The 11,383-nt window shown below is 32.0% G+C and overlaps 1 protein-coding gene across 1 annotated transcript in view; it reads right to left on the bottom strand.

The window, feature by feature from the left end:
* LOC127706882 (F-box only protein 47-like) overlaps positions 1-11,383 on the bottom strand; it is a 49,197-nt gene continuing 37,814 nt past the window's right edge. The window contains exons 6-10 of the mRNA XM_052211615.1: positions 8,698-8,868; positions 7,962-8,120; positions 6,246-6,388; positions 5,108-5,267; positions 1-781 (exon numbers count right to left, since the gene is read on the bottom strand). Coding sequence (XP_052067575.1) covers positions 681-781; positions 5,108-5,267; positions 6,246-6,388; positions 7,962-8,120; positions 8,698-8,868 — 734 coding nt within the window. The 3' untranslated portion in view covers positions 1-680. The remainder of the gene's footprint in view (positions 782-5,107; positions 5,268-6,245; positions 6,389-7,961; positions 8,121-8,697; positions 8,869-11,383) is intronic.

The following is an 11,383-nucleotide window of genomic DNA, read 5'->3' as shown; positions in this document are numbered from 1 at the left end:
AAAGATAATACTCTCTACAATAAAAACTTATTGGGTCAATTAGTGAAAAAGACAGACCTGCCAACTATCCCGATCTATGGGGGATATCCCCCATTAGAGGTGTTGACTTTTTGAAATTCTTTATTACATAAACTGAAGACCTCAAAACAGTCATTCAAATGAGTTAAAAGGGTATTTAAGCACACAAATACTCATACAAACAGTATAGTAGTAGATTAAGAACACTTATGACAATATAAGAGGAGCATCAGGTCCTCTTGTGCTTAAAATCCCCCATGGACATTTTCAAAAGTTGACAGGTATGAAAAGATATTAGATTAGTTCATTGTGATCTATTTTATTGACTTTCCAGTGACATGGCAGCAACATAAACCTTGATTTGTACTATCAGACCTCTTCTTTGTTAAACAACTCTTTGTAGATATGGATTCTTATTCCTATTCCTCTAATTATATAAACTCATCAGAGAAGATACAATTCACATAGCGAACTTTTAGTTGTATGTTTTGTACTCGATATATTTTCATTTTCAAATAAAAATGAATCAACTCTTCTTGTTTCCCAGTGCAAGAAAGTTTTCCCTTGTCAAATCTCTTCCAAATCTGGTAGAGAATTCTCTTTGTATCTTGGCTGGTTAAAGAAACCGTATTCCATTCACTATATTTGTATCTGGACTTCCTTTACAATGTGATAGAGTTCTTGTAAGCTAGCTGGATTATTTTCTTTGTAAATTCTGCCAAGGCAGTCACCATGTAGTACATATCATTGCCATGTGTATCTTCTGAACAAAAAGAATAAATATCAATCATAAACATTACTGTCTCAAAAGTAATTGTGAGATTTAGGAATCCTGTTTGTCATATTTATCAAATATCTTTAATAGCAGGAAATGGTGTATGAACAAATATGGCAACTACTATGAATTCATTATATATCATATAAGGAGCCTCAGTGGGCTAGTGGTTTCAGTAGTTCATCTACTGTGTAATAAGCCTGTCAATACTGAGGTTGTGAGTTTGAACCCTGCACATGGTGATTTTTTTATTCTAATCTACCTTAGGTAATCTACCTAGGAAATGCGTTCGACTCCAATCTTAATTGACTAGGATTTTCAGTTTCCCTGCCTAGGGTGGTGGTTCTCTCTGACTTCCTCTACGAATAAAAACAGACCAAATCATTGCATTTGTTGAAATCCGCTCTGAGAAAGATGCTTAGAAAAATATATGTGATATTTTCAACCTCCATGTTGAAACTGCCACTATCCCAGAAAATACTGTAAACCAGGAGCCTGTAATTCAGTGGTTGTCATTTGTTGCTGTGTTACATATTTGTTTTTTGTTCATCATTTTGTACATAAATTAGGCCGTTAGTTTTCTCATTTGAATACACCAGTTTCACATTTAACTGTGCATGTCTAATCTAATTAGCCAAACTATGAAATCACGCGATAATTTCCGAGAGTTCATCAACTGGGGGCTAACGGTTGATAAGCAGTGACCATGCAGACTTGGAAAAAAAATCATCTGATTAAATGTTTGCGTGTCAAAGCAACATGAGCATCATTTGAATCAAAATATAAAAATTATATTGACGAGACAACTTTAATTATTAACACATTTAAAGATTTTAAAACGGACTACTGCTGTGTTGTTGGTTGCGGTAATATACGATCTGATATGCCGTCTGGCTTTAATTGTACCTTTAATTGTCACAAATTCACGCCAAGGTCGTTCACTTAACGGGAAGAATAAATTAGATAAATAAGCGGGGCTCACTTCATCTACATAGTATTAGGTCATAAATTAAGAAGTCAATTAACACCTTAGCCATGTGGAATCCTCGTTTTACCTTGTACAATCTCACCAGGTGACAATTGATAAAAACGTACCCTTATCCATACATACAGTTACTGATAAAGGGCGACTATTTGATTGATTTATTCAACTTTTGTACACAATTATTTCCTGCATCCTGCAGATTATTCTTTTCCATCCTGCCTGGTCATACTTATTTATTTTTAACTCCTACTAGAATAATAATTTTCTAACCCCCCCCCCCTAAAAATCAAATGGTCATCCCCTTATACAGATATTTAAAAATGTTAACCCTAGTACCTAATTTATTCTTATTTATCATAGCCAGTACGGACCTTAATGCCACTGGTAATATTTTAATAATTTAAGAGGGGGTTATTCAGCAATTTGATCTTTTTTATGGCAAAGCGTGGTAAATATAGGATATTCAATTAATTTTAATGACATGAAAAATGATAAAGTTGAAAATATGTAGAAAATTACTCTGGTTGCTGGGACTGAACCTCTGCATAGAAGAAGATGATCATGAACATAGCTTAGAAATTAAAATGGTATTGAATGCATTGTATTATAGTCTGATGTTTGAAATTAAAGATAAACCTGTATTTCTAATACGTATTTTAAAACTGCTTTGATATCTCTCTTCATTATCATGGCCGTTTAAAATATCACTGACGCAGAAATATTTGAAACGAATGTACATTCAAATAAGAGGATGTGGTATGAGTGCCAATGAGACAACTCTCAATCCACGTCACAATGTATAAGAAGTTAACAATTATAGGTCACAGTACGGTCTTCAACACGGTTCCGAGGCCCTGTCTACTACATGTCAATATTTTCTGTTGGTATTCTGAAAGAATTTTATAAGAGCTATATCTTCCCACATTTTATTTTGATATTCTATCATTCATTTTACCTTCAAATATTCATATGATGATACCTTAAAATTTTTCTCTGTATAGTCCATACAAAATGTTTCATATTTTTACAGCCTGTAGCTTAAAAACAAAACTCGGTGACCTATCATTGTGTTTTTCATATTTTTAACATATATCACAATATATACTACATCTTTGACAAAGGATATAAGGACAAATTCTATCAATTTTGGTTAACACTTCCATGCTACTATTAGTGGAAATTTCGATTATTTAGTAATGCCGGTAACTTGTCCTTGTACCCATAAAATTTCACGTAAAAGTCACCATAATAGTAATGTGTATTTTTTTAAAGAAAATTAAAAGTTCAAGTCTATGATACTTAATCTATATGTAGGCCGTAACCCCTTTACATGCATGTCACAAGCCGAAGATGCAAAAAAATATTTCAAAAAAACTTCGAATTGATACTGGAACAGAACTGATATTAAATGTATTTTCTTTTTATCTAATACTTTTCTCTTTTCAAGAAAAATCAAACTGATATACTGCAATGTACATAGCGCAGTAGGCAAAAGAAAGCAATTACAAGATTAATACTTTTTTAAAAACCATTTTACTAATATTAAAACACAACTGTTAACAACAAGATGACTTATTTTCAGGTTTGAATTGTTTTGTGTCAGGACCTTTTAGAGCTTACTATTCGGTATGGATTTTTTCATTGTCGAGGGCTGTATGGTGATATATAGTTGCTTTCATCTGTTATTTGGGTCTGGTGGATAGTTGTCTCGTTTGCAATCATACCACATCTTTTTATTTTAAATTTGTTAATCAAATAAACGATTATTAATATCTTAAACATAGATGATCTCAAGCATACATCATGAGAGGGAGATGAGTATTATTAGTTGATTTATTATTGTGTTGCTAAATATTAGAGTCAATTTGATGTAGCCCCCTGTCACGTATATCGTTAATTATCGCGGGATTTAAACTCAAACGCGCATAGGATTTCGAGATCAGCGTTATGTGAAACTGGTCTATTGTTTTACATTTGTCATATCGGGGCCTTTTATAGCTGGCTATGCAGTATGGGCTTTGCTCATTGTTAAAGGCAGTACGGTGACCTAAAGTTGTTAATTCTTGTGTCATTTGGTCTCTTGTAGAGAGTTGTCTCATTGGCAATCATACCATATCTTCTTTTTTATATAAAACAAAAAAATCTTTTGGACCTGACATAATATAACAACAAACGATTCCAATAATTCATTACATTATCAAATTTTCCTATGAAATGAAATGTGCATTTAATGGTGATTGAAAATAATAGTGAGAGAGAGAGGATGCATGGTTACAAGGCCAAGTTCATTTTTTTTCCCCTTTTCATCTACATTGGGTGAAAAATAGAGTGGGTGGGAGGATTTAATTGTTCAATTTTTAATTCCTCTGAAACCTTTCCATAATGTGTTCCTCAATTGTAAGAGTAATAAAAATAGCTTATATATACAGAGAATTCTGCATACTTTTTAAAATTATTTTCAAATTCTTAAATAATATTTCTAATTGACAACCATTATTCTTTCTTTAGAAACTCATTGTACGTAAAAAGCAAAAATGAGGTAGAATGCCCTCTTTTAGACTACTTGCATCAATTTTCTTTTGATTCATGCACTATGATCTGTAGTATCTATCAAATGCACTGCTTCAGGAGCATCGGGTTCTGCAAGCTAATTTGCAGTGACTATACCATCCATCCACATCAGACTGATACACCTCTCAGCCAATGCATGCTTTCTCAAAGGCACATTGGTTTGAGAAAAAAAAACAAGTATAAAGAGTACAGAGTGGACATAGGTGAAAAACATAACTGTGTTGAAAATACTAGGGTTAGGATTCATACAAGATGCAAAAAAGCTATGTATATTCCAAACATGAAACATGAACTGAACCAAAAGAAGTTGTTTAATGATTTTCTTGAGTTAGGTGTAGTTTTTTTGGGTCAACCAAATAAGTACAGTTTTGGAGTTAATCTAGTTATATGTTGGTCAACATTTTGTGCTTAATACATATACTGTTCTTAACAGTATAATGAATGCATCGAACAACTTCACATCAAGAAAATTTCAAGTAATGAAAATAATTGTAAGGTTACCAGTACCAGATATTGTTAGCATTTTAAAATGGGGATGAAAATAATATATCAATTTATTTTTATTGGCCTCATCAACAGACAATTAAAGCATTTATACTGATAAGGGACAGGAATCCTAGTATAGAATTAATCTTCTTTAACAATTGTTGACACTGCCCACTGAAATACCACACCTAAGTTCCACTTCCAGGACTATCTTTGCAGGCCAGACAAAACTGATGAAATTGAAGGATCTGAAGAAAATTTTAATTCCATACCTGGATCTGAAAATTCATGCATGTCTAGGATGAGTTCTCTAAACATATCCATCACACTGTTGAAGAACTGAAGCCTCTTCTTCCCACTGTCCATGGCATCCAAGATATTCTGAATCATAGTCATGACATATGAAAGACTAAAACTGTTCTTTACACACACCTGAAAAATAATAACAAGCACATAACAAGATAATGAATTTATACAACATTCACAAAAAAATCATTGATGACTTAAACATCTTCTGATTTTGTTTTGTGATAAGGATTAAAATACTTGGAGTGCAATAAAAAGCAAAAACATAGATTTATGACTCATCATTGGTTTTTCAACCCCTCCCCCCAAAAAAAATAAAAAAATAAAATATACATGTATCCTCAGATGCATTATTGGCAGTTGGAGTTATGATATTGTATGGATTATGATATTTATTCATATCATTTTAACTTTTAAATTACACTGAAATATTTTCCCCAGTTCTACCTTTTTTTAATCGGTATGATATTTTTTTTTGTTTTACCTCTATCCATTTTACTCTTTAAACTGGGTAAAATTGAAGTGAGAACCTTTCTAATTAACCAAAGGCTTCCTTTTTCACAAATGTGAAGCTTTCTGGGACACAAGACAAACAAGGTGTACTGTGAACTGATTATACCCCTACTCTATATTGTTCACTCTATTTTGTAGGAAATACAAAAGTAGTTGGTGAGAAAAATGTGATTTTTTTTCCATATTTGTGCATTACATTGTAAAGATACAAGTTTTTTGGCTAACAGGAAGTTAGAGGTAATAAAATAATTAGATGAAGCATGGTGCCGTATATCAAGAAGCTACAACTTGTTGCAAAGAAATATGTGAAAACAAATTTCATATGCATGCATGACATTTTAAGATACACGTTTTAATCGTTTACTGCAAACAGGCAGTAGAACATTAAAGAACTGAAAACTTGTTCCATAGAAATGCATAACCAGATGAAACTGTATAACATTTATCAAGAAGCTATGACTTGTAACTGTGAGAAAATTGCAACAGAAATGTGTCATGTACAGAGGGACGAACAGTAGTAAACTGGCCCATGGTATATACCCTCCCTTGAAGCAGGGGTATAAGTATACACCAACATTAGCCGGTACCTACCACACAGAAGGATGTTGTTATGCTGGACAGTTCCATTATTCTACCATTAATTGCTTTACTGATCAACATTTTTGATGTTATCACATCACCACATAATATCAACAGGTGTGCAACATTCTCTGCAAGCCACTCATCTGGTGAACCTGAAAAAGTACAAGGACAATTTCACTTACAAATAAATCATCTAAAACATGTTATTTCAGAAATACTTTGATGGTTCTCTGGATTCATTTATTTTCATACAAATCAATTTTTGTGGTTGGAGAAAAATTTGTTATTTTGAGAGTATAAACTTATTTCATGGTTTATTCATTTGCTCCTATTAAAATAACCCCAAAATTTGTTTTATATTTATAATTTAATAATGAAGTATTGAAAGCAATGAATATTACCACAATTACAATGTATTGTATTACTAACAGCTTTTCCAGAAATAAATGTATTGGGGAGTTGGAGAGCACTTTTTACCTAGCCCTGCCATGCATAAAATTTTAATTGATTATTTCATATTACTATTAAGTCTATCTGTCTAAAATAACTTTTATCCATGGAATTTTAATAAAAATACCTTTCAAACCCCCCCCCCCCCCCAATTCAATTAATTCTGAAAAAGCCCTACCGTAGAAAGGCTTGTATAGTTCGCAGTGGTACATAGTCCGCACCCCCTTCTCCCCACTAAATTTTAGGTAAAAAAACTTTTTGTAACTGTTAGAAAAGGTCTAATGAAACTCCGGTAATTTCAAATCCTGTGCGGTCGTTTGCGGTATTTTCTTGGAAAAACCTGTTTTCCATCATCAAACAGAAGCTGAAACTGCTTGTTAATGATTCTAGAACGCATCATGATTGTTAAATAAGTTTAATTCACTTAAAAAACAATTGAGAAACTTGTGTATGTTTAAACAGGAAGTTTAAAAAGCACGTGTAAAAGAAGAAATTAACCGGTGAAAGTCGAAATCCGTACATAACAGATATCACTATAATACGACTTTGAAAGTAAAACAGTTCCATCCTTTTGTAAAACAGTCTTTAATATATCTATCACATTAATGTTTGAAGGGTCTTAAGCTAATACAAACCATATTAGTCAGTATGAAACACCAAAACGGAACGAACAATAACCGATTTAGTTTTGTAGTTTACAAATTCTAAGCTGGTTTACGGTTGTCTTTTTCACTATGTTTGTATCGTTTCAATAGAGCAGATACCAGTTTATTTCAACCAATGCATTGAAAAGAAACGAGAAATTTGTAATGAAAGGTTTAGTTTTTATATTTATCAGTATTAATTTGATATTGAATAGAAATAACTTATTAATATGGATGAGTTAAAATTATTAGTTTGAAAAATGATAAGAGCGCCCTCTACAATAGAAACAACAAAGATGGCGGAACGTAAACAAACCACCTCGACCGCGAAATTGAAATTTTTCTCTTATTTCTTACTTATTGTACTCTATAGTCCGCACCCCGTCTGGAAGGTCCAATTTTGGAGAATAAAACCGCGGACTATACAACTCTTTCTACGGTAAGTAATAAATTATCTCCCTTTGTCATATTTTTGAAATTCCTTCTATAAATGAAATATGACTGAATCATTTGATATTTTTATAATTAACTGGTTTTTCGTCAATAATTTTATTTACTGTTGCAATATATGCAACTTGAATGAGATGTCTTCATTGCTGACGATTGTCCTTTTTTTTAACATAAGACTCACTTGTGAGTTCATCTAGAACACTTATTATATTGTCTTCTGACCATTCTTTAGGGTGACAATGTAAGATCTGTAAGGCATTAGCTAACTCTCCGAAATGTTTGGCTGACTGTTCTGAATCAATTGGTGTATTCTCACACAACTCATACCATAATATTTCCTCTGAAATTAAAAAAAAAATATCGTCAATTAAAATTCTTTGGAGGACTACAGATGCATGCTGGTAAATATAATGTTTAATTTTGCCATATATGCAAGCTTGAAATATATTATAGTATGTTAACTATAACAACATATACTGTTCATTATTTTATTTTCTTAATTAACTATTTTATTACTTTAATCAGCAAACATTTCCACCTATAAAATCAACCTTGATGATAAAAGTATGTAGGACACTTACAGATGAAGATTAGTTCTAACATCTGTATAAATTAAATAAGAAGTGTCCAATATTTAACAGGATCACACACAAAAATTCCTTGACTCCTTTATTTATTACCAATGTTTGATCCACAGTTGGAAACAAAAATTGCTTCAAATTATGATTTTAGATTATTAGAAATAAATTTTGGGAAAGAGCTTTTGCAATAAATGAATTCCGTTCATTATATCCTGGCTCAATTCAGAATATTCATGTTCAAATACATTTTCCAATGGATTCAGTATAAAGTCCTATCAACAGTGAAAACACTATTCTTATTCTATACAGAGTAATAACAAATGAACTTTTACTTACCTTCTAATGTTGGGCCATACAGAATGTATAATAATCTAGACTGGTGAACCATTGGCCAGGGCTTCAAGATTCTTGTCAACCAGAAAGCTCTTTCATTTATAGATTGACAGTGGTCTAAAAATATTCTCCTAAAGTAACATCTGATTTCATACTCACATCTGCTATGTAAACCTGGAAATAAATACAATAAATTTTAAATTCATTCTGCAAATTACACCAATCTTGGTAATATACATGAAATGGCTATATTCTAAGACTAGAATTTTTAAAAAATAATCTGATTAAATGCTAAATTTAGAAATTAAAGGTAAATTTAGAAAAAATACTAAATGCAAAATGTCTTTTCCCCAAAAATATTTAAAACATCACCAAGGCTGCATTCCTGTCAAAATATTTTTCTGTAACGTCTTATATCTTGGACAATGTATGTTGTGGCATTGCAATGTCATTCTTATTTTACTCTTAACATTAAGTTACAGACGTTCAACATGACAATGGCAATTTTTATGTCATGAGGCATGTGGACAATTTATCTAATCACTAAGTTGTTCTTTGGGACTGACTAAAAATATTCTGATACTGAATATTGATTATTATTATACAGTATTTTTAACATATATAAAAATTACCCTAAGCGCTTTACAACATATATCAATTCACATATACAATATTTATTTACAATAGAATATGAAAGCCCATGACAAAAATTTAGCATATGAGAAACAATCACTAATAACTTTTAAAAGATGATAAAGAGATGTTAAAATTTATAAAAATCTGATTTTAAATATAATGCATATAAGCTATTAAAATTTACTGATTAACAACAAAATTTAAAAAAATGAGCATGGTTAAATAAAAAGACAATAAAACCGTACAAATAAAAATGAGTTAAAATTCAAAAATATTTAGTTAAAAATTCAAAAATTACAATATGAGGTAGAAATATCTTAAAAACTATGAAAAAGCATGTCTGAACAAATGAGTTTTCCAGTTTTTCAGTGTTCACAGAATGTATGTTTTGTAGTTCACATGGCAAATCATTCCCCAGAACGGCAGCTGCTTTGTGGAATCTTCTTTCCCCATATGTTGATAAGAGTAACAGTATTGCTAAGAATATTACTTCATTATAATCACAACTATGTTATGTTGTTTTTTATTTATTGTTAGAGTGCTGGCATGTAGCATGAGGTATCATAAAACTGAAGAAAGAGGATGTTTCAAATAAGAGATGTGCAAACTAAACTATATCTCTGTCAGATTGTTCCATTTAAAAAATACCTAGTACCCAGGGAAAGAACTTTGAAAATAGAGTAAACCCCCATAGCAATTTGGAGATATACATTTTAAACTTATATGACCAATAATATTATATTTCACACCCAGCCATAGGGGTAAATTCAAGTTGCCTTCCCTGGGTCCCATGTATGTTTTTATGGGACAGTCCTTACCATGAGATTTATTACTTGTCATGTTTACAATGATAATAAAATGCTCCGCTGGGCGCAGCTTGATACGACTGCAGAGGTCGAACCATGAACTGTTGGGGCAAGTATGGACACAACATTCAAGCTTGATACAGCACTGAATTTGGATTGTGATTAAATATTTGACACAGCATAGGTTTCTGACACAGAATGAATGTGGTCTAAGAACTTAAAATTTTTTAATTTACCTATTCAAACCATATCATTATTATTTGCTTTTATATCTAAATCAGAAATAACCAATTTAAAATGGAAATTTTTAAAGAAAAAAAAAGGAAAAACAGAAAAAAAATCCCTCCCCCAAATTTTTTGAACCCCTTATGATTCATCACCCCCAAACTCAATCCCAGCCTTCCCTTTGTGGTATGGTACCTTGCTGTACAATTTCAGAGAGATCCATACACTTGAACACAAGTTATTGTCAGGAAACTAGAAAAATGCTTGTTTTTTGGCCCCTTTTTGGCCCCAAATTCCTAAACGTTTAAGGCAATTACCACCAAACTCAAACCCAGCTTTCCCTTCGTGATATGGAACCTTGTAGTACAATTTCATATAGATCCATACACTTACACACAAGTTATTGTCCTGAAACTAGAAAAATGCTTGTTTTTGGCCCCTAATTCCTAAAATTCTGAGGCAATTACCCCCAAAATCAATCCCAGCCTTCCCTTTGTGGTATGGTACCTTGCAGTACAATTTCAGAGAGATCCATACCCTTGAACACAAGTTATTGTCTGGAAAATAGAAAAATGCTTATTTTTGGCCCCTTATTCCTTAACATTTTGGGTAATTACCCCCAAACTCAATTCCAGCTTTTCCTTTGTGATATGGAACCTTGAAGTACAATTTTAGAAAGATCTATACACTTACACACAATTGATTATCATGAAACTAGAAAAATGCTTGTTTTTTGCCCCTTTTTTGGCCCCTAATTCCTAAAATTTTGAGGCAATTATCCCCAAAATCAATCCCAGCATTCCCTTTGTGATATGGAACCTTGTGGTACAATGTCAGAGAGATGCATACACTAACACATAATTTATGTCTGGAAGTTACAAAAATGCTTATTTTTGGCCCCAAATTCCTTAACTGTTGGTACCATAATCCCCAAAACCAATCCCAACCTTCCTTTTGTGGTATTGAACCTTATGGTAAAATTTCATAGAGATCCATTCACTTAAACTAAAGTTAGAGTGCGA

This window comes from Mytilus californianus, unplaced genomic scaffold, assembly GCF_021869535.1.
Source record: "Mytilus californianus isolate M0D057914Y unplaced genomic scaffold, xbMytCali1.0.p SCAF_6, whole genome shotgun sequence".
NCBI classification, from domain to species: Eukaryota; Metazoa; Mollusca; class Bivalvia; order Mytilida; family Mytilidae; genus Mytilus; species Mytilus californianus.
This window is presented reverse-complemented; position numbering and strand designations above follow the sequence as displayed.